The following is a 25,001-nucleotide window of genomic DNA, read 5'->3' as shown; positions in this document are numbered from 1 at the left end:
TTGTACACTAGAGGGAACCCGAAGCTTAAAACTTGCTGCGAGGTGAGCCAACATAATCACCTTTCATCGTCATATTTCCTCAAAAAAAAAAAAAACCCCATCAATTTAGATTACTAAAGTTCGTTTAGCCGTTGACGAGAAAAGTCATTAGCTAACTCGTTATCTAAATGCATTAGTGTAAGACCATTACGTTTGCTCGTACTTCTCGCTCCACAATATAGTTTGATAAAAGTGGCTTATCTATTTATCAGTGGCGGGTTTGCCAGCCCTGTCCGCGTGGACCGCTCTGGTCCATGATCCGATCCACATTTTGACTCCATCACGACTCTGAGCATTAACACGCACATTCACGAAGTCCGAATACTGGCATCAGTCACCAAGGGGCTTGTTGCATAGTGTATCGAATCTGATCCTTTACTTACTTTTTATTTTGCTTTATCCATCTATCTATTGAATGAGCTTAATTCTCCTCCGATGTACCATATGCACTCTTCACAATAGAGTGGCTGCAGTGAGTGATGTGCAACCGACAAATATAATTTTGTTTCTGTCCTCTGCGTTGTTGATTCCAGAGGCTAAAAGCTTAAACAGTAATAACTGCAAGATTAGATGAAAGGAAAATGACAAAAACAAATCAGAATGCTTTTGTAGCGCTGTTTAGATGAAGGCTGTTGTGTTCGGTATAATTCTTGAGCTTTGGAGATAATCTTGCTTTGTGAGGCTGGTGGAATTTGTACACATCTGGAAAATGTGTTTTATTATCCTGTTTACTGGAGCTGCAACACATTTAGTGATCTGTTTAGAACCTAAAGGTCAGGTCATGTTGACCCCTTGCAAAAGGCTGATGGAAGTTTCCGTGAGCGTGCCGATGAAGCTTTGTCTCTGACAATGCTGTGGAGGACTGGAACGAAGGTTTTATGGCAAGGCCTCGACCCACTTCTTATGATTGGATTTTCTGGGATGTGTGTTTGAATGCTATGGTTTCACAATCTGGAACCCTTTAGATTCTCACTGACTCATTTGTGACCCTGACCCACATGAGATATTGCAAGTTTGCATATAACATTGCTAATGTGAACAATCTATCATGCATTTCTCTCCCTCTCTCTCTCTCAGTGGGAGGTTTGAGTTGGGTTCATTTGCTGGATTTCACCTGGTGTCCATGAGCTTTGCCCCTTTTTGCTTTTCGGACTGCAGGAAAATCTTTCTTGCTCAGATCAGATATGCAAAAGAATTAAGGCAAAATGAAAAAGTTCTCAGTTACCATGTTAGTTAAGAGAGAGAGAGAGAGAGAGTGGCAGTGAATGAGTGAGTGAGTGAGTGAGTGTGTGTGTCTGCACATGTTTTCTTTCAAAAGTGGAAACAGAAATAAAAAGAGCCCAACAGCAGTGTGTGAGTCAGAGATGTCATTGAAGGTAAAGAACAAATGTTCTTTCTTTTTGTAAACATTCCCCACACAAAGTGACCCTCGGCCTGTGTCTGTATGTCTGGCTGTGTCTGTATCTCCTGCTGAATTTATACATTCACATCTTTCTTGTTGGTTTGAAACTCTTTGCTCGAAGTGTATGTATTTTAAGATACTGTGTCCTGGCTCAATTGAGGTTTCATTGCTAATTCACAGCTTTAATTTGATGACTTAGACCACATATGCTATTTATATAGTTAAATATTTTTATTGATTTATATCAGACGAGCACTTGTACACAAGAAATGTATTTTTAGCAGGCTTCTTTTATAAGCAAACTCCCCATGGGATCAAAAGTTCTGTCTGTCTGCTGATTTATTGACTGGTGTGTCATTTGTAATCATGAAACTTTTTTGTTGTTGTTGTTTTTTTTTTTATACCTTTAGCAAAAGAAAGGACACACACAAACACACAGCCATTCAACTTCTGGCACATCATGTCTTGCCCTTTAGCTGTCTCAAATTGTTTGTGCTTTCTTGTTGTGGTCTGACACTGATTGTCAATCATCTTTTAATGTAAATGTGCTATTCTGTATATGCTAAGTAGTGATAATTCAGGCAGAGGTTTGATTAATTCAACCTGTCCCTAATTAACATGCTTTAAACATCAGTCTGATTGTCACGTTGTCAGGTCAAATGCATAATGAAATGATAAAATGGTCACAAATAATTTTAATTTTATTATGAATGTGAACCTTCCAATGAAACCCCTGACAAGACCCAAACTATCACTACCATGCATATTTATTGGGTATTTGGACACCATTCATGAATATTGAGATCAATTAGAATGGACTTTGCTGTCGTTTGTGTGAATAATTTATGATGTTTCTGCATATTATTTTAGCATGCACCCCCCCTCCACTCACTCATGCATGCGCATCCCCCCACACACTCACACCCCCTCCTCCCCACTCCCACACAGGTGCACACACACACACACACACACACACACACACACACATGCATGTTTTAACTTTAATGCAATTGTACCTTTGCACATTTTAGACTCCTCACTGCTGAAACAGCATGAATGTCTGGGGCGTGGCTGGAACAACATTTCGTCTCAGTTGCAACTGTCTGGTAGATTTTTAAAAAGTCCCAATACACTGGTGAGCTTAACAATGGTAGTAAATGAACAAAGAAAATTAGCTGAACAGATCAGACAAACAGAAGCATCATAACTGTTCATTTACTACCAGATACAGTATCTCAGATCATGAGAAGAGCCTGAAACATAGTACTAAAGTAGCTATGAAGTGTTTTCAGGTTAAAAGGTATAAAGTCCCTCTAAGCTTAGTCGTTCCAAATCGACCTTGAGCATGAGAGAGGCTTTTAACCTATTATTATTATTATTATTATTATTATTATTAACATCCTGCGTTACAGGGCTGTGGAAGACTATTACTAGAGATGTTCGGTATGGTGAACGTCAGCGCCCCCTGTCGGTCAAAATATGCAAAAAAAACCTCGCATGAAAGCCCGCAGTCTTCACTTTAGCCTCATTGTTTTATTTCCAAATTCAGTGTGGTTGGAGTTCGATAGAATAAATAATGAAACTCGTTTCCCTGTTCCGCTAGGCACAGACCGCGCTGCAGTTCGGTGTTAGTGACAATAACACAATTGCTATATATCCACTTGCTTTTCTGCATATCTTTTCGCCAGGTTTCAGCCACTCAGTCGACCTTGGAATTTTTTTAATTGCTAAAAATGTAAAATAGATCAAAATGTGAGTAAAATAGTGTAAAAGTTATCAAAACACGAGTATATAATGATTACACGGGGCAACAGGTGGCGAGAAATTATATTCCCTTTTATCGTGACGAACTGTTCTCATTCATTTTTTTTTAATTGCTGGCGTTCGCGCTCCAGTTAAACAGGACGAGGTGATGACGTAGAAAAAAAAATCCCATTCGTTGTCGATGATGACTGGAATAAATAGCACAAGCTCTGAAGCTCTGAACACGAACAAGACGGAGACGCGGGGAGAGTTTAGCCGTCAGCAGTCCGCAACACTAAAGGCGCAATGACCTTGTCCACGCTGTCCGTGCTGTGCGCGCTTGGGTTACTCGGGCTCTCTCCCGCGTGCTACATTCAGAACTGTCCGAGAGGCGGAAAGCGCTCGTTCCCGGATGCCGTCCCCAGGCAGGTAGGCGACTTGCACTTCACTTTAACTTTTACACTATCTATGCGTGCTAATTGAAACTGGGGTTTTGCGGCGCTTTTCGCGGAGTTTTAGCCTGGAGTTCACACAGATCGGTGCCATATTGCGCATCAATCTTCTCTCGTGATTGAGGCTTTGGAAAGCGTGGTTATGATATTAAGTGTATTGTATAAGACAAGCCATGTAAACAATGCAAAGACTTTCACGATGAAAAAGATCAAAAACTTATCCTGTGCATAACCTTATGCGCTAATTAAGCGTTTAAACATCCGGTATATGTCATATGTACATTTTGCAAATGATTGTATTTATGTTCAACCTTTCAACCCTATAAAAACGTGTGTTAAGCAAATACCGATGATCTGTCTTCAGTGTTTAGCGTGTGGCCCCGCAGATAAAGGCCAGTGCTTTGGCCCTAGTATCTGCTGCGGAGAGGGCATAGGCTGTCTCGTGGGTTCTCCGGCGAGTGCGCGCTGTGTGGAGGAAGACTATCTTCCTTCTCCTTGCGAGTCTCGAGGAAAAGCGTGCGGAGCCGAGGAAGGTCGTTGCGCCGCGCCAGGTGTTTGCTGCCACGCAGGTGACATTATGCTCCTGCTCATTTGTGATAAAAAAAAGCCCATGCATTTATCTTTATGTGTACAATACCAACCTACGTTTGTAGTACTATGACATCCAGGTTTTACGCACCAGTAGTTCTCATCATCGAACTTGAGATTAAAAAGTTAATTTCATTTCACGCTGAAAAGATGATTGTGTATATTTAGATGGCTGTACGCTGGACCCAGACTGCATGGAAGAGAATAAACGAGAAGATGATGAGGAGCAGAACAGAGGCTTAACGGGACCATCACGAGAACTGCTTTTGCGCATGCTCAATTTCAACAGGGCACGGAGCCCTTACTGACCACCTCCAAGTTTCTAGGGAAAATTTATAGTGCCTTGTTCTAGTTTACTCGAACACAGACGCTAACAGGTCCGCAGATTAGACAAACGAAGATGGCACTGACATGCTAAACAATATCGAAGATACATATGAGGTCTATTTGAACACAAAATCTCTTGTACATAAACTTTGTGCCTTTATGGGTGAAGAATGTTCTAGCTGTATTAACTTTCACTATATGCCACAATACCCGGTGTTGCAGTATGTTGTCATCTTAAAAACCTTGTATTGAAATATGCATTATACAATTAAAGTGTATTGCGAATAAAAACACTCTAGCACTGATAGCTTTTGTGATGCTCCTGTGGTTTCTCACGTTTCAGCTTGTGTAATTAAATAGAAATCAGACACGGAAAAAAAGCATTTTGCAAAGTAAAGTACAGGGAACCTTTCTTTCATTGTTTATGATTAAATGACTTTATACAATTTCAGATCTGCCATAAGAGCAGGAAATACTTACATTTCATCAATCTGGTGGCTGTTTTTCCAAGGTCAACAGCTGACTTTTTGAATCAACAGAATGGAACTTCCGTTGTCTCTTTATTCAAAATGCCCACATGCAAAAATAAAACTTCACAAAACAAAACAGTAACACAGACATCTGTATAATCTTTGAGGAATTATGTTTTTCATGAATAAGTAATTTCTAATGCAAAACCCCTACACAAATGAGATCACTTTCAACTCTCATGTCAAACTAACATACCCAGCAAAATTGACATAAGAAACCAAACATCAACATAGTGTTCATTTGACTGTGCATGCCATCATAGACAGCAAAAGAACATTTGCACAGCAAGTAAAGTAGTGCACATAAAAAAAAAAGGTGCTGAACTAGAGAAGACACCAACAGTGTTTTGTACAGGAGTGACTGGCTGATCAACTATTTTTCACTCTAGAATAATTCTGCCTGCTGAATTAAAAATATGGGAAAAAGGGAATGTTGGTCACTTTATGTTGGTCTACGATACTCTGATTTGCTAAAAAGCATGAAGTCACCGTCCAAGGTAGCGATGCCGACATCTTTCTTCAAAGCTGGGAGGAGAAACAATACCAGCGTCAGACTAATTCACCATAACCTTCAACTGTCCTGTAAACAGAGGTACCTTCATAAGTCGAGTCTTTGTGAAGCACTTCAAGCGTTCACGTTTTGGTAGTGAACATGGGTGTCATGTGGGTACCTCGTGCTGCTCTTTGGAGATGCGACCCCAGAGCTGCACAAGCTGTGCTCCGGCCTGGGGCTCCAGCTCCTGCACAGTACAGAGGAACAGCAAGTCAGGCTCTTACCCTGGGTTTCTAGCATGGGGTGCCTCAAAACAGACTAAACATTATCGTTGCATCGTAAAAGGAACTTAATTGAGTCATTTTAACTGAAACGAACTAGAATGCCAGTAATCAAAGGGGTAATTAAACATGTTTGGCCATTCTATTCAGTATGGTATAGTAGGAGAAATGTCTCATCAGTGATCGTGTATAAATCTAATTCCTTTTTTGACCCAGGATACACTTTAGCTTTTGTGAGAAAACGTACATTCCCCTGCGAATGTTAATGGGTTCATCCAGTGAACAATCCTGACAGTTTCATCATATTAATTCCTTTGCCTTTTCCTGTAAATTGAATAAGCTCCAAGTTCATGAGTAATGACGTGGAATGCTGCATTGTTCCCACTTCCTGCAGGACAAAGAACAGCAGCCCAGAACAGCAGGCCAAAGCCTGCAGTAAGAAAAACCTCAGGATGCACAGAGCGACAAGTGGATAGAGTCTTCGTGTACACAGCACTTCTTTGCAGAAATCAGAGCCCCAGAAATAGCTCAGCCCTGAAAACACATCGGAAAGATGCTGGAGTTCAAAGCTACACAACGGCCACAACAATGAACTTCAAGAGACTCGCCCTTACATGCCCTGGTCTACAGTCACGTGCGCGTGCGAAGGCCTCCATTCGCCGAGGTCGCAGGATGGCCTCGTGCTCAGCTGGGCTTTAAGATCTGCCTGTGCCTTCAGAAGGCATGTGAATGGTTTACTGCTGAGCATCAGCAATGACACACACGCACAGCATACGTACAAGACCGTTGTATGGATCACAATGCTGCCAGTGAAACATCAGTGAGCTTCCTACATGGAAACCAACCAATGCCAGCTGTCCTCATCTGCAGACCTTCTGAGCTCTACATCATGCATACCATTATTATAGCTTCTGTGACGCATTATAACAAGGCCACTAGGCAAACAACGATTTGCTGGACCATTACTGACTGCACAGCCAGTGTGAGGGGTTTGGATCAAGACCTGATCAACAGATACACACAAAAATTTTCAAATTTACAGATCTTAATAGAGCAGATTTAATAATTTAAAACACACACACACACACACACACACACACACACACACACACACACACACACACACACACACACACACACACACACACACAGAAAGAAAGAGAACTGATGTGGGCTCGGCAGACAATCACTAAATCTGGTCAGGTCTTATGTCAGCATTTGTACATTGCTGGAAGAGTATAACTGATCCTAGACCAGCACACATCAGCCACTGTCTATATATCCTGCTCATGCATAAGCCCACCTGTCCATCTCGGCTGATCTGAACTCTCTTGTTGTCATTCCAGGGGTTGAGTACTTGGTGGGTCAGCGGGAAGGGGAGGTTGTCTTTCCGGATCCACTCCACATTGAAGACCCCTCCCAGCCCCGAGGAACCCCAGTCCAGACACTGCTCTGGGCTGATCTCAGAGCTCATCCTAGCATAGCCCTGAATGAGAGGCAGGAGGAAGGAGGGATGGGAAACATAGGAAGAGAGAAAAATGATGGAGGGAGTGAATGATTGACAGAGAGAGAAATTCACCCAAATCTGCAAACATGTAGCTTGGAAATACAAAAACCACCCAGAAGTTGTTCAAATTGAGTAATACTGTGACAACTGGCATCTACCCAGAGTCCTTGGGCCCACCTGGAAGTGTCCAGAACCCTGCACGGAGAAGATGAGGAAGACCGCGTCGCTTTCCCGGAACGCCCGGTTCAGCTTGGGCTCGTTGCTGGGCGTGGTGGACCAGATGCCCCTCTGCTGAGACAGCTCGATGTTCCTCAGGTTACTGCTCTTCATGATGAAGTAACGCACCGGCACAGCAGACCGAGGCAACAGCAACTTGGAGCACTAGGGCGCAACAAATGTTACGGGATTATAATTGGCACAGTTAATCCAAAACATAACACAGGTTCTCAAAATTTCACTTTTCTTCCTAATTATGTCAAAATTAGAAAGATAAATGTGGTTAACAAAGGCTCAAAATTGCAGTGAAATACAGTTTCCAGAAAAACAGGACGTTCGGTCAGAGAGCTTTCATCACCTGTGCAAACACAGTGCTTCTGAATTTCTAGGAGAAGCAACTAGTTTATATGAAAAAAACGTATATGGTTAAAACATTTATTCCATGGGATTCCAAAGCTCAGAGAGTGTAGATCAGTTCTTTTTCTCTAAATTTCTGAACCTCATTGCTACCAAAACAACAAATGGCAATGCAAACAGATAAGACCCTCAAAATGTCTCATCTCTGGAAACAACAAATACTTAATGGTGTTCTAACAAAGCATCAGTAAGCCTTCTCTCAGTTTCTCCAATTTAATGCCGATTACATGTTTTGCAAGTAATACAGTAGGCTCCCGGAGTAATACATGAGGATGATCGTTCTTTTCATGCCATTTCTTTTAGTGTCTGTGTTGATAAATTTACAGGAAGCACATCTACATTGGTTCTACAGTACCGCAGTAACATGTATGATGTTTTTGTCTCAACTCTAGATTAGTGGAAGATCCTTAAAAATTTACATGGCCTCTGCATCATCCTGGAGGATTCTGAAGTGTTTAAGTGTACACACACACACACACACACACACACATATTCATTCTATCTTCCTGCATTCAGAAGAAATGTAGCTAATGTGTGTATTGGTTTAATCGCTGCACAAGATGAAGCCCACCCCAGCTGAAGGAGAGGTGAAATCGAAAGCTCCTCGCTCTGAGGTGGAGGAGGGACTAGCAGAGAGGTTCAGACTGAGGTTGTCCAGCTTCCCACACACACGGTCATCTGCAGAGCGCTTGGAGTGGAAACCGCTCTTATCCCTGTCGCTCTTAGGCTGCGATGGGGCAGGCGACTGTCCTGGGGCCCTGGGGAAACACTGCTGACTAAATTGCAAAGTCAAGTCAGCCAAATGTCATTTTGCACAAAGGGAAATCTTTGGGGGCAAAAGCATGCATATCTGAAAGTTTCTTTTAAATATCCAAAACAATTTATCCTTCTAAATAACAAGTAAACATCCTTAATGAGAATTCGCTCTTCTTGAGCGCCTGGGAGGTCCCCGTGGAGGTGCGTGCCTGTCTGTGGTGGGGCTCCTCTTGGCCACCTCTGTATCCGCCGCGCTCCTGCGGCTGCCGGTGCTCCTCCAGGACGAGGTCTGCAGGGGCTCGTTGGGTGACATGGGTTTGGGTCTCTGGCCGATGCCCGTGGGCTGCTGCAGGGAGACGGCTTGCTCCTCGGCCGACAGCACCGAGACCAGCGCCCGCAGGGTGGCCTCATCCAGCTGGGAACACGGCCTGGAGGGGAAGCGGATGCGCCGAAGGAACAGACTCTGCCATCGCTGCCTGAACTGGAACACCAGCTCTGCCATCTTAGCAGGGGAGGGGGAGGGGCAGCATACAAACAGTTATCATGAAGTTGATTACATGCATGCTGCAGGCCTTCTGAGTGCTCATAATGAGAACATAATGAAGCGGTCAAGAGAGTAACGAAAAATAATGACGTGTCACGGAGGGGAAAAAAATAAGCATTTTAGAGCAAAAACATCTTGTGTTCTAGAGAGTGTGTGTGTGCGCGCGTGCGCGTGTGTGTGTGTCACTGGTACAGTTTAAAAAAAGCAAGAAGAAATAAAATAAAATAAAATAAAAAAATCCTTTATCCTAAACTCCTGGTCAAGAGTGTAAAGAAGGAAAGAGAGAAGAAACAGAAGTCTCAGTGTGTGTGTGTGTGTGTGTGTGTGTACCTCTTGATCCAGTTTGAAGTTGAGCCATTCATCGATATTCACCTGCGCCAGGTGAACTGTAGAAGGATCTTCATTTTCACTGTCACTGCCCTCATTCATGGCATAGTCTGCTACTGTCAACACACACACACACACCCCGCTTCATTTAATATCACCTTTGCACCATAGAAAACACAAGACTAGTTTAAGGTAAATACCCAACTAAACACAATCCAATTAAGCCAATTTAAATTTAATGAATGTAGTGGAGGCACATTTGTTGAGATTTATAAGTATGGAAAATCTATCAAATATGTGGCCAAAAATTCAGTATGAATCTGCTCTCTTAAAGCATTTTCTGTAACAGATGCATGGTTAAAACACAGGTAAACACAGTTAAACAGAGTTGTGTTATGTCGGCGTCTGCTCATAGTGAGCTACCTCTGGGCAGGGCGGGCTCCTGCAGAGCAGTACTGGGTAGCTTGGCACAGCCTCCGAACACAGCCACGGTGAGGGGAGTGACCACTGTGCCACACCGCACGCTGGCAATCCTGTGTGCCCGTGTCATCTCGTCATAAATCAGCCAATCGGTGGGCAGGGACTGGACTGCTGCTGCCTGGGCGTTGGCTGGAGGGATCTGAGAATGGTACGGAACAGATTGGAGGGGGAAGTAGTGTGATTACACACATGCACACACGCGCGTACATAAAACAAACCAAAACAGTCTTTGTATGGCGTTATACACAAATTCTTATTAACCCCATAGGTCCAGAGTTAATCTATGTTACTATAATTAACATACAGCTCTCTCCATGTATCTGTTTACATAATATATATATTCTACTTACATTACTACAGTATTACATGCTGTACATCACCACCTGTGGTTAAAGGTTAATCTGAGGTTTATCCCTGAAAGTAAAACGTGTTTGTTTCTACATGCACAACCCGCCACTTGGTTGAGAGGGGCAGCAGGGCTTCTTCTGCCTGGCCGTGGTGTCACTGACCTTCTTGTACTGGGGCTGGCTGAGGACAGAGGTGTGGTGGAAGCGGACCTTCTTCTCCTTGGCCCCGGCCAGCGTCAGCCGCTCCCTGTCCACGTGCACCAGGCTGGGGTACATGCCTGCCACCAGCGCAGCCTTCACCACCGCCCAGTTCTCAGAGTTCAGGTTGACGTCGCGGATATCACCGCCGCCCCGGGCACGCACGAAGCCTGTGGAACACGGTGCGCGAAGTTCAGGCTCCTGAGCTGTGTGGCGCGACTGTGTTGCTGCGTATTATGGCTTGCTTCATTACAACAACGGCTGGAAGCAGGCAAGCTGTGCTCCTCCACGCGTGCAGGTTAAGTTTTAGCGCTGTAACACACCTGACCACGCTTGTGAATTCTGTGATATGTTGGTAAAACAGGACATACCCTGGACGGGGTCCGACACTGCTCTATAGCGCTGTTGTTAAGTTAACAGTTGTTATTACCCATGACACACTACTGCATCAGGAATGGACTTCATCTGTCCACTCAGGAGATCGTGAACATGATTTATAGTGTAGATTTATAGTATAATGTTTTTTCCTGTTTGCTCTTTTTTGGTTGTGCTTTTGTGTGTGCTGTGCTTGTAGGAGCAAGAGCGTTGGAGTGCAGAGGCTGTACCTAGAGCCCGGAGCTGGCCCAGCAGCTGGGTGCGCATGCCAATAATCATCTCCATGGTGGCCTGGGACAGGAAGTTCTTCTCACAGAAAGACCTCTCCCAGCCATCGTTGCGGGCTTTCTGCCATGCCTGTCACGTGACATCACAGGAGTCAAAGGTTAGATGTGGTAGGCAACAAAAACAAAACAAGCCTATGGAGGAGCTTATGCAGATTTGTGGTTTTACGGACAAGATTAAGCAACGTCGTGGCTGAAACTGTAATGCTACTCCTGAGTGGCTGCTGAAAACCCTCCTTAATCAAGGCACAGACCTAATCTGGCTCTCTGGAGTCAGCCTATAGCCGACTAATCAGCACATTAACAGCAGATAAACCAGGGACCACTTTGTTGACCCTTTTGATATTCAGGTTTGTTCTGCGAGTCCCGTAGAACTGAATTAAGAGCCTCTCGTTTAAAGACACCCCCAGCTATCTTCCAGCAGATGGCGCCATCGCTTTGTGCCAATGAGTGCCACATAATTACCCCGCAAGTTCTAGTCCCCAGTACCTGAAAGGCCCGGAGCAGCGCCATGTGGTCACTGAAGGTGTTGGCAGCGAAGCGTCTCCTGCATAGCATGGCAGCCCGTTTCTGTGAGGCCTGAGCAGGCAGGACGAATGGGTCCCTGTAGGCCAGCGTGCAGGCGATGGTGAGGATGGGGTCCAAGCACTTCAGCACCACAGCACACAGAACCATCTTGCCCAGGTGCGGCTCCACGGGCATGTCGGCCAGGTGGTAGCCCAGCTCTGTCAGGTCCTCCCATGCATCCATGGCGTCTATGGTCTGGACAGGAGCATATAGACAGTACTTAATGGCCTTTTTGGGGCCATTTTTCAGGACAGTATTGCTACTTACAATTTATAATAATTGCCAGGTTTGGTCCATTTTAGAAGTTGTAGTCCACATAGTGCAAAGCATCCAACAAGCAGAATTACAAACTTTACTTGTCTCTACTTGAAAAAAAAAAACATTTTTTTTTTTAAATACTACTCATAGAATAAATTTAACTATCATAATAGTAAAATAACAAAGGAAAAAAATAATTGCTGCATGTAATTAAAATAGCAGTTTTTGTGATCAGAAAGCTAAATTATTCAAAAACCTGATTAAATCATTCAGTGTCATAGGTTTCCAGGCCTTTTTAATTGACAGCTACCATACTGCATTGAGGGGCCTCTTGGTTTATAGTCTTTACACCTTTTAAAGCCCATCCAGGTTAGGAGACCTTCTTAATTTTAAGGGATGTTAGATCAGGCATGATCTAAATTAAATCCAGTAATTTTGGACCACATTGGATCACATTTTCATATTATTTTCATCTGAAAACAGACCTGAACCAGGTCATCACGCACTGTGCCCACCAGTGGACACAGCTTGCTCTGGGCTCTGGTGTTAGCAAGCTGGAGCAAAGCAAAACGTGGCCCGGAGCTCTGCAGGACTGGAACGGGAACCGCTGTTCTAGAAGCACTTTGGCAGCGACTGACTTTGTAACAAAGGGCCGATCAGTACAGCAGTCATTGCTGTACTATGTTCTGATGGAGGCTCTGATGTATGGGCGGTCATGTTCGAAGGTGTCACCTTAAGCATCTGCACAGCATTCTTCACTGTGACCAGGTGGGGAGGCTCGGGGGCCTTGGCCAGGAACTCTGCAATGGAGCAGTTAATAGGGGCCAGGAGCTTGGTGTGGAGACACAGTTCCTGTCAGTCAGACAGAGGGAGAGAGAACAAGTGGGAGGGAAGGGACAAGTGCCAGAGAGAGTACGAAGTGGAGAGAGGAGAGAGAGAAGGAGTGAGAGGAAAGGGGGAGGGAAAATAAAACAGTGAAGAGTGACAGTGAAAGAGTGTAAAAAGAAAATGATGAATGTCCACATGCATGCTGTAGGAGTGTGAAATCCTCCCCAACCCGCCCCCCGCCCAGTGTGTGTGGCTGTACCTGCAGTGGCATTCTCAGTAGCTGAGGGACCTGGTGCTCCAGCATGTTGTGGAAGCGCAGCCTGCTGAACAGGTGGAAGCACACCCCCGGCCTGCAGCGCCCGGCCCTAGCACACCAAACAAGTCAGTGAAGCTAACTGAGAAGCGTACCCTGCACGCTTAGCAAGTGAGTGTTGAGCTCCATTATTGTATCACAAGGTCTAATTGCAGGAGAAAAAAAAAAAAAAAAAAAAAAGGCGGCTTCTTGTCTGAATCGTTTCCATGTTTAAATAAAGTTTATCAAATGTGATTATTGCTATGAACATGCATGACATGAAAGGTTTTGTACCTTCCCTTACGCTGCAGCGCACTTGCTTTCGAAATCCACACCATCTTCAGCATGGTAACATGGTTCAAGGCATCGAACGCTTTCTGTCACAAATGAATCAAAAGAGAAACTCATGGGATGTCACATAACATGGGAAGCTGCCCATAATCTCACAATATTTAAAAAGTTACCTCTTTAACTTTTCCAGAGTCAATGACAAAGACGACATCGTTGATGGTGATGCTCGTCTCGGCGATGTTGGTGGAGAGGATCTTGAAGATGGCAGTAAAAAGCAGAAATCACTGAGTTCAGATACAGTAAGAAAACAAACAAAAACAAACACAGCAAAAATCTGCTGTCAGACAATGCCGAAAACTACACTCACAATTTTGCGAGCTCCGTTTGAAGTTGGTTTCAAAACCTTCCTCTGATCTGAGGTCTGCATGTTGGAGTGCAATGTGAACACTTGGTACCTGAGGGTTCACAAACAAAACAAATTAAAACTTCTTAACAGCCAAAGTTTATCCGTCATATTTGACCATGTTTAAGTTTTGCAAAACAGAAACCGCAGTTCAATTCATTTTGCTGCTAAAAGTGGCACTGACTGGTGACGGCAACAAAATTCAACAGGCCTGTGCTGATGCTCTGCAAATCTCTTATCTTCAAATAGAACGCGGTCTCGCAGTCCGACGATCTCGTCATAGCCTGGTAAAAATATCAAAATCGCACCTAAGGACAAAGAAAAGCAACCCATGTTTAGATTAATTTTTTTATAGCACTGTAGCACCGGGTACAAAGACTACAGATGCACAATACATTGTGTCCCAACCATCATCAACTGTATAAGAATCTCACCCCAAGGGTTCACCAGTGTGCTTGCATATGTTGCAAGGCATGTTAAAATCGCAACAGAGTACTTCTGTCCTAACAACGCAGCCCAAAGCTGAACATATTTTATGCAAGAGCTGGTCAAATTTAGCACATTTATCCGTTAGGGTAATATAGGGTAATACAGCTGATGCTTCTACCTCACTTAAAAAAAAATTATATTTTTAACCCTTTTGACTCCAAGGATCCAGCTGTGGGTGCAAACTAATTTCTCACCCTTGTAACTATATTCCTTTCATGTTAATTTCAGTGTCGCTACTGAATAATGGACAACAGTAATTGTATAATATGGCTCAAGATTAATATCTAAATAATAAACCCAGAGGTTAACATGCTGAAAAAAAAGTCTTTCTGTGGCACACGTGAACTAGATTTCCATGTTCTTAGGAACAGGGATAAAAGGAAAAACTCAGTGTTGGTCCATTCTCAGCTCCATCCCTGTCCCTCACCATCATCTGAGCTCTGGCAGATCCTATGGAGCAGGTGCATGATGAGGTCCAGGTCCACCTTCTCATCGTCAAAGCTGTGGTGGTAGGCCTTCAGCAGCTCCTGGTCCTCTGCGCTCAGCTCACTGCTGCTCGCCTGCACCAGGCTCGACTCGTCCAGCTGCCCCGCCTCCAGGGAGGAGCTGCAAGGGCACAGCACCACTGCCTACTCCCAGCCTCCATTATGGCTCAAAAGCCAAAACTGCCCTGCAAATTCTATGCAGCCACACCTGACTCAGTTCAGAAAAAGCTCAATAATGAGCTGGTGACCTGGTGTGCCAGAGCAGAAACATCTGAAAGCCCCTGCACCTCCACATGCTGAACAGGCACCAAGTATGAGTGTCTACTCCATATAATTTAAGTTGAGCAGTGTTCCACTTTGGTATTGGAGATCTACCATCCAACACACATGGCTCTGATATTCACTGCTGTTCCTGAAGGATTTGATAAAACAGGTGCGTTATGGTGGAACTGCCCGGCAGGGCTGTAGGCCTCCAGGACTGGAAATGGTCACTCCTGTTTTAGACCATTCAATGTGGACTATGTGTTTGACATGCAGCACTGGAATTGATTCCAATACCTTCATTGTCTTGTCATCAACAAAGCTCATAGGATGCGTGTTAATTACACTGTAATTTGTCCGTTTGTGCTTACATGTGTGACTCCAGGAGATCTGCTGCTTCTGTCTGCTTGAAGTGTCTGGCCCAGTCAAGGGCAGTCCTGATAAAAGTGACAAAGGGAGTATGCAGCTATTTAGGTAGTACACCACAATGTTATTGCCTTGGTCAAAAAAATTAAGGAAACACTTTTCCTTTTCACAGATTCAAGTGTAATGCTAATCAGAAATCATTCATTGGAGCTCGATGAACTAACTTTTATATCTTTTCACATATAAAATTGTGTACTACTTTGAGAACAAAAGCAAACTCTCCAATAATTGCCAGTTCAGATCCAGCAGGACACCTGTGTTAGGTACTGACCACACTATTTGGGAAATGAGCACAAATCAAAGGTCGAAGGAAACTAAGCTGTGCTGGCTGAGGATTGGACCCTGTGCTCACCAGCTGTTGGAGGCCTTGACGTGCACACTTGCCCCCATGCTGAGGAGCTGCTCCATCTGGCCAGTGAAACCCCTCCCAGCAGCCACCATCAGTGCAGTGGCACTCGTCTCACTGTGCCTGTAGTCAACTGAGACACGCAGAGAGAAATGAGACAAAAGCTATTATTGTGAAGGTAGTGAAAACTGTTGTGAAGTTGAGATCCTTCATCAGATGTGCAAACAAATTGCTTACACACACACACTCTCTCTCTCTCTCTCTGTGTCTCTCTCTCCAAGTGATAAATTTAATAGGTACACCCACTTTGAGAAGACAAACTGACTGAGGTGTCTGAATGGGGTGTGAAAGCACGTACTGCTGATATTTTCATTGAGAATGAGGTTGAAGAGCTGAACGAATGCGTCGGTGTCCTGCTCCAGGAAGACGCTCGAGATGCAGGAGTCCATTTCCTTCATTAGCCACGGCTCTAATGTCGTCACATCCTTCTCACTCTGCACACAGCACAATAATACAAGTCTGTGTGATCACAGTATCACCCGAAACCACCTTCACAGAACACTTACACTTAAACTTAACACCCTAATCTTAATCCATCATTCTGCCTAATTTAGATTAATGTCTAACCTTAATCATTCATTCTCCAGCACCTAATGCATGACAGTATGTCATCAGAAAAACTGCTTTGCAGCTCTGTTAATCAAGATCAGAGCTGCCCAACTCTGGTCCATTACACTGACCAGTCTGCAGGGTGTGGTTCCAACCCTAACCTGACACCAAATTTGGTAAAGTCAAGGCTTTCCATAGCCTCAGACCCAGAAATGAACTCCGCAGGAGGGTGAACCTCTAGGACTACGGCACTTCTGATTTAGATCTTACCACATGGTGGACCATAGATCAGAGCTCACGATCTGAGGTGTACAGATGTAGAATTACCAGCTGGCTGAAGACGCTGTCTCCCCCGTCATCGAGCAGTTCATTCTCCTGCAAGATGCGGATGGGAAGCCTGTCCCGCTGACACTTGGGCTGAGACAACCCCGCTTTCAGCTCACACCACTCTGTCAGAGATGTCTGCTGCCTCTCCTCTGAGACATACAGAATACACAGTTGGGGCACATAATGGAATCAGTCCAAAGCCACAGCAGTGTTCATCTGCAGTGAAGGCCACAACTAAACTCACCTATTTGCATCTCCTTCTCATACTTGCACATATCTTTGTTTGAGTAGCCTGTGGTCCGCAAGATGTCCTCAAGAAAAAGCTGTTTAACTTCATGTGGCTGTCCTTTGACTGAAAGGAAATATATATCCCAGTACGTTCATTCAATTAACATTACACTTGAATCTGTGACAATTTCAAAAGGAAAATTAGTCTTGTCTTTTCCATTAATTTGATTGTCTTTTCCATTAAACAATTTGTAATTTTTGCTTAGTGGTGTTTACTGGGTGAGACATATAATACTTCATATAGACAGGTGTAACAGGCAGTCAGTCATTTCATTAGTCATCTGGTCACTCACTGTAGATGATGGGGCAGTCGCCAAAGTATCTGATAAAGAGATTGATGTCGAGGGCAGCGCTAGACAGGATTAGCTTCAGGGAGGGCATCTTCTGCAGCATGTCCCGCAGCTTGATCAGGAGAAAATCTGTCAGGCCATCTCGCTCATGGACCTCGTCCTGGAACAACGGGATGTTTTTTTTTGTGAGGGCAAAGTAGTACATCTGCCATTTTAGTTATGACATTTGGCAGACGATCTTTAGCCAGAGTGACAGTACGTGTGCTCCTTAAGTTTAAATAGATTTAATTATGACAGTAAGTGTTCTAATTAAACCTATGACATTTGGGTGCTGCTAGCTACAGGAGAAATTACCTCACAAAATGTTGTGACTTCACATATGGTGTGGTGTTAACCAAAAACACATGTTCTATCAAATGAAATTACAGTGTAACATTATGATATGGCGTTATGTAAAAAAGAACCACATGCATGTAGCTACACAAAAACACAACTTTCATGTAACTAATCTGTAATTAATATTTCAAGCAAGATAGAGCAGTGCCATTTAAGGAGTAATGCAAGGAGAAAGAAATGCAATGGAACACTTAAGAAGAGCCCCATAATGCAATGCATTACTTTCAGCTCCACATGAAGGTCACAGGGTGAATTCTAAGTGCACTGAAAGTTTTGTAGAATTCTATTTGTTATCTGATTAAATCACTCTTCTGAAAAGATGTCTGAGAAGTTGTGCTGGGGGCCTACTCAGTGGTACAAGCTCTCAACACAGTTTTACACTGGGGGCTCTTCTGCTCACCCAGAATTAGTGCAACATTGTGCAAGATTGTGGGTCCATACCATACAACAAGTGCTAGAAATGATTGAGTGCAAGGAGGATCCTTTCAAAGGTTCATCAAAGCCAAATTACTACAGTCTTCCAATATTTCAATATTAATTGTAATGTGCGTTTTACCACAATCACGTGTGTGACAGTGGAGAGGGTGGCATCTCCAGCCATTAGGGTCCTCAGAAGCACACCACTTGTACAGAAGGTCAGCAAAGTTTTGGGAGAAACTCTAGAGAAGGGAACAGAAGATCATCATTCACAAATTGCATGTGAAAAACCAAACTAACTAACCAACCAAGCCACCCAGAGATGAAGAGGTAGTCAAAATTGCAGTGAAATAAACAAGGTTTCCAGAGAAACATGACATTTCAGACAGCTGAAGTTCTAGGAGGTGAGACGAGTTTATGTTAAAAAAAAGTCAATGTTTATATCATAACATTCATTCTTTGGGGTTCTAAAGTTCTGAAAATGTAGATGGGTTCTTTTTCCTGAAGTTTCCTAACTTCATTACATCATTAACGCAATGTCCATTAGCATTAAATTGCTTTGACACTGGAAATCCTTAATTCTGATGGTTCAAAGGTGTTCAATGAGCCAATCAGCAAGTGTCCTCTTAGTTTCTCCAATGTGCAGCTGATTACATCTCTTTTGAGAAAACCAGTAGACAACTATTGAAGTAGTGCATGAATAGTGGTAAGAAACTAAGAAATTTACATGCATCACATCCAAAGCTGTTGCAGGATACACAGTACCACAATTATTATCTGACTAATCATTTGTCTCATTCTTGATGCGCATGTCTTTAATATTTTATCTCGCCTGCAGGAGACAGAGGAGGCTCTTTAAAAGGGGATGCAGCGTTTTTCATCCTGTAGGTTTTCTGCAGTGTATATTATTAACCACTGCTTTATTTGTAGGATGAGAAGTGAGCACTAAAGGAATTTTTGTCGTCATTCTTTACAGATCAGTACATCCGTTTTCTGAACAGCTACACATGAGTTAAGGCATTATCCAGGACTTCCTGATGCCTTATATTCCTCCAAGCCAACTTGATAATTTCAGCTTGCCTCACAAATTACTGCCCAATAATGTAACATATTATTTTACACACTTCGGAGAAATACAAGCAATTTAAATTGGTAATTATTAATACTTTTTTAAAAGGTTACTTTCCACACTGACTGTATTTGTCGCCACAACACCTACTGCGAGCATTTGGATGCACACATTTTAAGATCTTTCCTGGAGCTGATCTACACCCCACCTGCTCTCCAGGCGGATCTGGTAGCCAACTGTCTGGCCAACAGTCTCGCCTCTCTCCGCGGCCACGCGCTCGGCTACGGCAATGGCTGCCAGTCTCCTGGGCTGTGTGCAGAAGATCCGGCAAGGAATTCCCTTACGGCTGCAGTCATCCAGCAGGAACTGTGGGATCTAGGAAAAAGGACACAGGCTGGTTTGTGTCTGGATGCATATTCCTGCATAGTTCTGTTTGCTTAAGATGTGGCCATCAATCAATAATGTGAAATACATTTTAATCACTGCTCCAGTATTTTCTACAGGGTGTTATAATTCAATACAAGAGAATTCTTCACTCTAAAACACACATGTGCCCAGCAATGATAAATAAGTACTGGCAAATGGCAATTATGGAGAAACTGTTGGCAGAACCTGAAAAGCAATGTTAACTTTTATTAATTTTGAAATAAAGCATATAAATGCTGTTAGCACTTTTGAAGCAAGAGGAGCAACCACAGCGCCAGCTCTGTGCGCTCACTACAGCCTCACCTGGGTGGTCTTGCCCGAGCCTGTCTCGCCCACGACCAGCACCACCTGATTCTCTTTGATGGTCGCCACAATCTCCTCATGGCGCTCAAAGACTGGAAGGGCCCGTCGAAAGCATTCAAGATCAGACGAGCCTCTCCTCTGGGGCACCTGGGGTATGCCATTATTTAATCTCCCACTGGTTCTGTTCTTGTCTCGATTGCTATCTGAAGGCAGAGAACAAACAAACCAAAATGACCTACCACATAAAATCATCATCACAGGATCACTTAAAACTCTGGATGTGTTTCTCAAATAGTTCCTAAACTGTGGAAGAGTGTTCCAGAGAATATTCCTCATGTACATTTTTACCCTTTGAAAGTCATTTATCATCTCCAAGCACATGTAAAGCACTTTGAGGTTTTGTGCTATATAGATAAATTATTAGCAGTCTGCATAGAATCTCAAAGATTGTAAAAGACAACATAACGATGTCCCATCATAACTATGTCCCATCACATCACATCTCAGTAAAAACAATAGTAAAAATGGAAACAGGGGGTGTTCACCTCCAGTTTCTAGGGAAATAGACTGGCCTCTCTTCATGCGTGGGAGCAGATCAGTGCGCTCTTTATTGGTGATAGGAAACATTTGCAGCAAGCTTCGCACCACATACTTGGAATTGTGGGTAAGGTCAAAGGTCATAATGGACCGGGCCTTCTGTGAGCCATCCTTCTTCCATATAGTAAGGAAGCGGTGTGATCCTTTTCTTGAAGGACATAAGCACATGTGCACCTGGTATTCAACACCTTTTGTGCAAACAAGCACACATACTGGTGCAGATGGTTTCTATCTGTATGAAAGCAAGGAAAAAACAACACACTTACCCTCTGCTTTTTGAAATGTACCCCAAGGACTGAGCAAGACGGTGTACAAAAGCCCTCTCTGAGCTAGTAAACGAGGAAGGAAACTCCAACTCTGTAAAACAGAATCCTAAGTCTTAGCTATCAACAGAAAGACTAGTAAAGAGTGAGGTTGCTGTCCCCTTAAGATAAAATCTTGTTACGTTTGCACGCACCTTTCTCATCACTGTAATGGAACCTCTCCAGTGATATGTTCACGGAAATTTTAACTTCTTCATCAATCCTGATGTCTTTCAGCCCTTTTGCTTTCAGGGACCGAGGCTGCTTAACTGAAGTCATGTATGCTTTCTGGGAGGTGGAATTCATTTGGAACATGATGCTTTATCATGGAGAACAGAAAGAGGTTTTGATGTGAACAACCTGACATCTGAACCATAGGGCTGAACAATTGAAAGTCATGGATTAGAAGTTCCTGCCATGCGAAATCACTGGGGTTTAATATCCCATGTCACAGGCACAGATAAAATACGGTTAGTCTTTCTTTCTGTTTTAATAGAATGTATATTTGAAAAAGGTCAGATTAATTTTCTGAGGTTGCGTTTTACACCAATCCAGAACTGGACTATTTGGACATTAACCTTCCTCCTGGAAATCTAACAAACCCGATTAGCAGGTGCTGGTGTTGTAGACGGCGGTGGAACAACACTGCTCAGAAGACAGAACTGCATTTGGAGAGTTAGTCAATACGTGTTAGGGAAAAAGCAGATTAATACAAAACAAACTTCTAGAAAATCTAAAAAACAGATTATGTAGCTAATCAGATAGCTAACCTAGCTCTAGTAAAACTGATATTCGTGTATACATGAAAACCGTGATTAAGATGGGTTAGGATCTTAATTTAGTCTTTTTTTTTTTTTACTAAACCTGAACCATAACCGAAAATAAATAATTATTGGACCAACTGAAAGTTTTAAACCAACCTATCTGAAACCCTGTCACGATAAAATTAACATTTAAGTGCGCTTGTGAGAAATTATCCTTGGTGGTTAGCAAGCTAGGTGGCTTGCTAGCTAGGAAGGCAACCTCTAAAGTTAAAAAGCTATTAGCGTTATCTTAGCTAACATGTTTACCTAGCATTACTAACTGGTTAGCTACCAACTTAGCTAAGCAAGATTTTTGATAGCGTTAACCGAACTGAAATCGCATTTCTAAACAAATTAGCTGTCTTGTCCGTGTAGCCAAAACTTAATTAGATGCATTTCTATAAACGCCTAGAAATGTGCATCAAGGCCAGTACAGCCCTACTTCGTAATTTTTAACGTTACTGGATAAATAACTAATTAGCTAGCCAGTCTAAATAGTCACACAATAATGACACATTAGCTAGCTAAGGTATTTATATCCAGTGCTATTGTTTAAATGAGGTAGGCTAGCTGTTCAAATCTGATTACACAGCAAGCTTTTATCTTGTACCAGCTTGTAAAAATAACCAACATTTGCGCCACGGACGCATTCGTTATTGGAAACACTGAGACAGTTAGAACAGCCAAATAAGGAAGAGCTACACTCGGCGTCAGTGGACTAAGGTTCATTACTTACTGTCTGTTGTGAATATTGTGTGTATAGATAGTGTCCAACTAGTTTGACACCGCAAACTCCAGGCGCTGCCTCGAAGACTATCTCTTCCTATTGAAGAGCCAATAAAGCCCGAAGACGCTGCTGTATTGCGCCGCGGAACACAGCCAGTCACATCGCAAACGAGGAGCTTGGCGCAAACTGCAAATGTCTAAGAGATTCCTGCTTGTTCTGTCATATTTGACCCATTTGAAAGTTACAAACAATGTAATATAACCTTAACCTTATTTATGGGAAAATTGCTTTTGCAAATTAAAAAAAAAAAAGTTATGATTTTTATTAGCATTTTTATAATTCCAGTGTTTTTGTGGACAGCTTTTATGTTTGGGTCAAATTTGACCCACGATTAAAAAACTGCTAGATTTCAATGCCTGGGAATATTTTCTTTTCTGTTCCTCAAACACACACAGAAGCACTCAGACATTCTTTACCTTGATTTACAAGAATATTCTTTCTCTCTCTCTCTCTCTCATATATTGGTATATTGCAGCTTCATGGTCTGCCCATCAGTTACTCTTCAGCAACCCCTGTAATTTAGAAGATGAGCACACAGAAAACATACTACCTACACTAACTAACAGTGCTAACTGGCTTTGGACATAATATTCTGAAAGCAGTGAGGCAGATATTGAGGCAAAAGATAATAATAAAGGAGGAAGATAATAGAATATAAGTCCTCCTGATGAGTCATCTGTGAGGGACACATCTGCCTATGCAACAAGGCCAGTGCAGGAAATGTATCTGCAGAAAACACACACTAACACTGAGGTCATCATGTAGGAAGCAGTGTAAATATGATGACCTTATTTTGACAGAACAAGTAAAAGAGTAACAGTACATTTACAGAACATTAAAAGTGCCTCTTAATTAATTTGAACATTTTTTGCATATTAAATGACAGTGTTATTAAAATGCTACAGTTTTTTAGAATATATATGCTATATCAGTTTGACTTGTAACATCATGAATATTCTTTTTCAACAAAATATGGGGCTTCATTCCCAAAAGCAGCCTCATGTCAACATAGGCCACCCTCCTAGCGTCCATGTCCCCATGCTTTCTCTGTCTCGCGTGTTTTACTTTACTTCCTTGATGTGGTTCCGTTCCTTGGTTTCGTTTTCTCCGACCCTCATGATTTGCACCCGTGTCTTGTTTAACGTTCATTAGACCATGTTTTTAAGCCCTGTGTTACTTTCGTCTTGTAGTTGATCGTTGGGAAGTCATGTTTTCGTAGGTCCTAGCCATGTGTTAATTCTAGCCGCCGTTTATAATTCCAGATTGTTCGTGGTTTCTAGCCTTCGTTTACCCTCGCGTCTTTGTTATACCCTCATCCCCTGTTTGTCATCGTGTGTTTTGTTTCATTTAGTTAATCATGCATTCCCGGACTCTTCGTATTGTCTCACTGACCCTGGACTGTTAAAACGACTACGACTCTGAATTTGTCCATAATAAATCTCGCTCCGCTGACAGCTCACCGTTGCACCTCCAAGGTTGTGGCGTCTTTGGAGCTACAATTTCACTTCATGGAACACGGGCAATCAAATTGCAACAGGGAACTTGGCACCAGTTCAAATACTGCATTTTTAAAAAATTTATTACCGAGGTTTTAACTGCAGTGCGTTTGGGTTTTCGACAGAACCCCATGCTGGCTCACCATTAACAGCGCAGGCTACTGTCCTGGTGAACATTCGCTCGCGACTAACCTTTTTAGTTTGATTTAAATTAGCCAGGTCGCCACCTTGTCTTGGTATCTGGCTTTACATTTGTCTTTGGATTGTTTACTATGTAATTTGAACCCCAACCTCTTATTCCAGAACATTAAAAAAACAAATTATGGTCAATCGATATATTTAGCTGAGAATGTGTGTATGGGGTATTGTCTCACTTTTAAACATACATTTTAGGTAGGCTATGTATCAAATGTAACTAAGCCTTCCAGGCTGTTATCAGTTATACAATCATATCAGACATATCAGTTGTACATCAGTAATTGTAATTAAAAGACTGAACAAACAAAATAGATTCCTGTACCACTGAGTAGTCTGTATGGCCTCAAAGATTTTGCTTCTTATGCTGTTATCAGCAGTAATGGAAAATACAGTACTGGGAGCAGGGAGTTATGGTGAGGTCTTTTATTCTAGTGCAGATGTTGCCTCTCAGACTGCCTTGCAGGAATACTTAGGTTTGTATGGTAGATGAGGCGTGCAGTAAACTTTGTGTAACATGAAGCGGATGAATCAGGAGCTACTTTCAATTTTATTATATTTTACTTTATCTACTTTTAGACAATATATAAGACAAAGTGTCCTTAAAGCTAGCTATTGTTCGTTTTGTCTGAGTGAAAAATGAGCTACATTCATGTGAGGCTGGACAGTTATTAAAACCTCTGGGGTGGGTAAAGACGTTGACTGATAGAACAAAACCTTTTTGCAGGCTTCCTGTGTTGTTTT

General features: G+C 42.8%; 2 protein-coding genes across 9 annotated transcripts; one reads left to right on the top strand and one right to left on the bottom strand.

The window, feature by feature from the left end:
- The first annotated feature begins 3,163 nt into the window (after positions 1 to 3,163).
- On the top strand, positions 3,164 to 4,858 carry LOC113587187 (vasotocin-neurophysin VT 1-like). Its single transcript, XM_027025746.3, has 3 exons — positions 3,164 to 3,613; positions 4,001 to 4,205; positions 4,393 to 4,858. The coding sequence occupies exons 1-3, from the start codon at positions 3,491 to 3,493 to the stop codon at positions 4,530 to 4,532; spliced, it is 468 nt and encodes a 155-aa protein (XP_026881547.2). The 5' UTR covers positions 3,164 to 3,490; the 3' UTR covers positions 4,533 to 4,858.
- A 626-nt stretch (positions 4,859 to 5,484) lies between these two features.
- ythdc2 (YTH domain containing 2) lies at positions 5,485 to 22,673 on the bottom strand. Of its 8 annotated transcripts, none has more exons than XM_081719373.1 (31): positions 22,516 to 22,673; positions 21,132 to 21,295; positions 20,941 to 21,031; positions 20,623 to 20,822; positions 20,078 to 20,280; positions 19,557 to 19,723; positions 18,419 to 18,521; positions 17,470 to 17,626; positions 17,133 to 17,240; positions 16,889 to 17,037; positions 16,311 to 16,446; positions 15,959 to 16,085; positions 15,552 to 15,617; positions 14,862 to 15,040; positions 14,157 to 14,253; positions 13,910 to 13,997; positions 13,716 to 13,796; positions 13,546 to 13,628; positions 13,219 to 13,324; positions 12,864 to 12,983; positions 11,796 to 12,068; positions 11,253 to 11,379; positions 10,612 to 10,817; positions 10,046 to 10,241; positions 9,626 to 9,738; positions 8,961 to 9,253; positions 8,567 to 8,771; positions 7,540 to 7,743; positions 7,159 to 7,341; positions 5,753 to 5,821; positions 5,485 to 5,606 (listed from the first exon to the last, which is right to left on the bottom strand). In XM_081719373.1, exons 2-31 carry the CDS (start codon positions 21,289 to 21,291, stop codon positions 5,601 to 5,603), a joined length of 4,296 nt encoding a protein of 1,431 aa, XP_081575499.1. In that variant the 5' UTR covers positions 21,292 to 21,295; positions 22,516 to 22,673; the 3' UTR covers positions 5,485 to 5,600. The 8 variants fall into 8 exon arrangements, 7 of the variants coding, with proteins under 7 accessions (XP_081575499.1, XP_081575497.1, XP_081575496.1 ...); XR_014124923.1 differs by having other exon boundaries at positions 5,492 to 5,606; positions 5,678 to 5,821; XM_081719371.1 differs by having other exon boundaries at positions 5,492 to 5,661.
- Positions 22,674 to 25,001: the final 2,328 nt, after the last annotated feature.

The sequence above is a fragment of the Electrophorus electricus genome, chromosome 8, assembly GCF_041902795.1.
Source record: "Electrophorus electricus isolate QZ-2024a chromosome 8, ASM4190279v1, whole genome shotgun sequence".
In the NCBI taxonomy this organism is placed as follows: domain Eukaryota; kingdom Metazoa; phylum Chordata; class Actinopteri; order Gymnotiformes; family Gymnotidae; genus Electrophorus; species Electrophorus electricus.
This window is presented reverse-complemented; position numbering and strand designations above follow the sequence as displayed.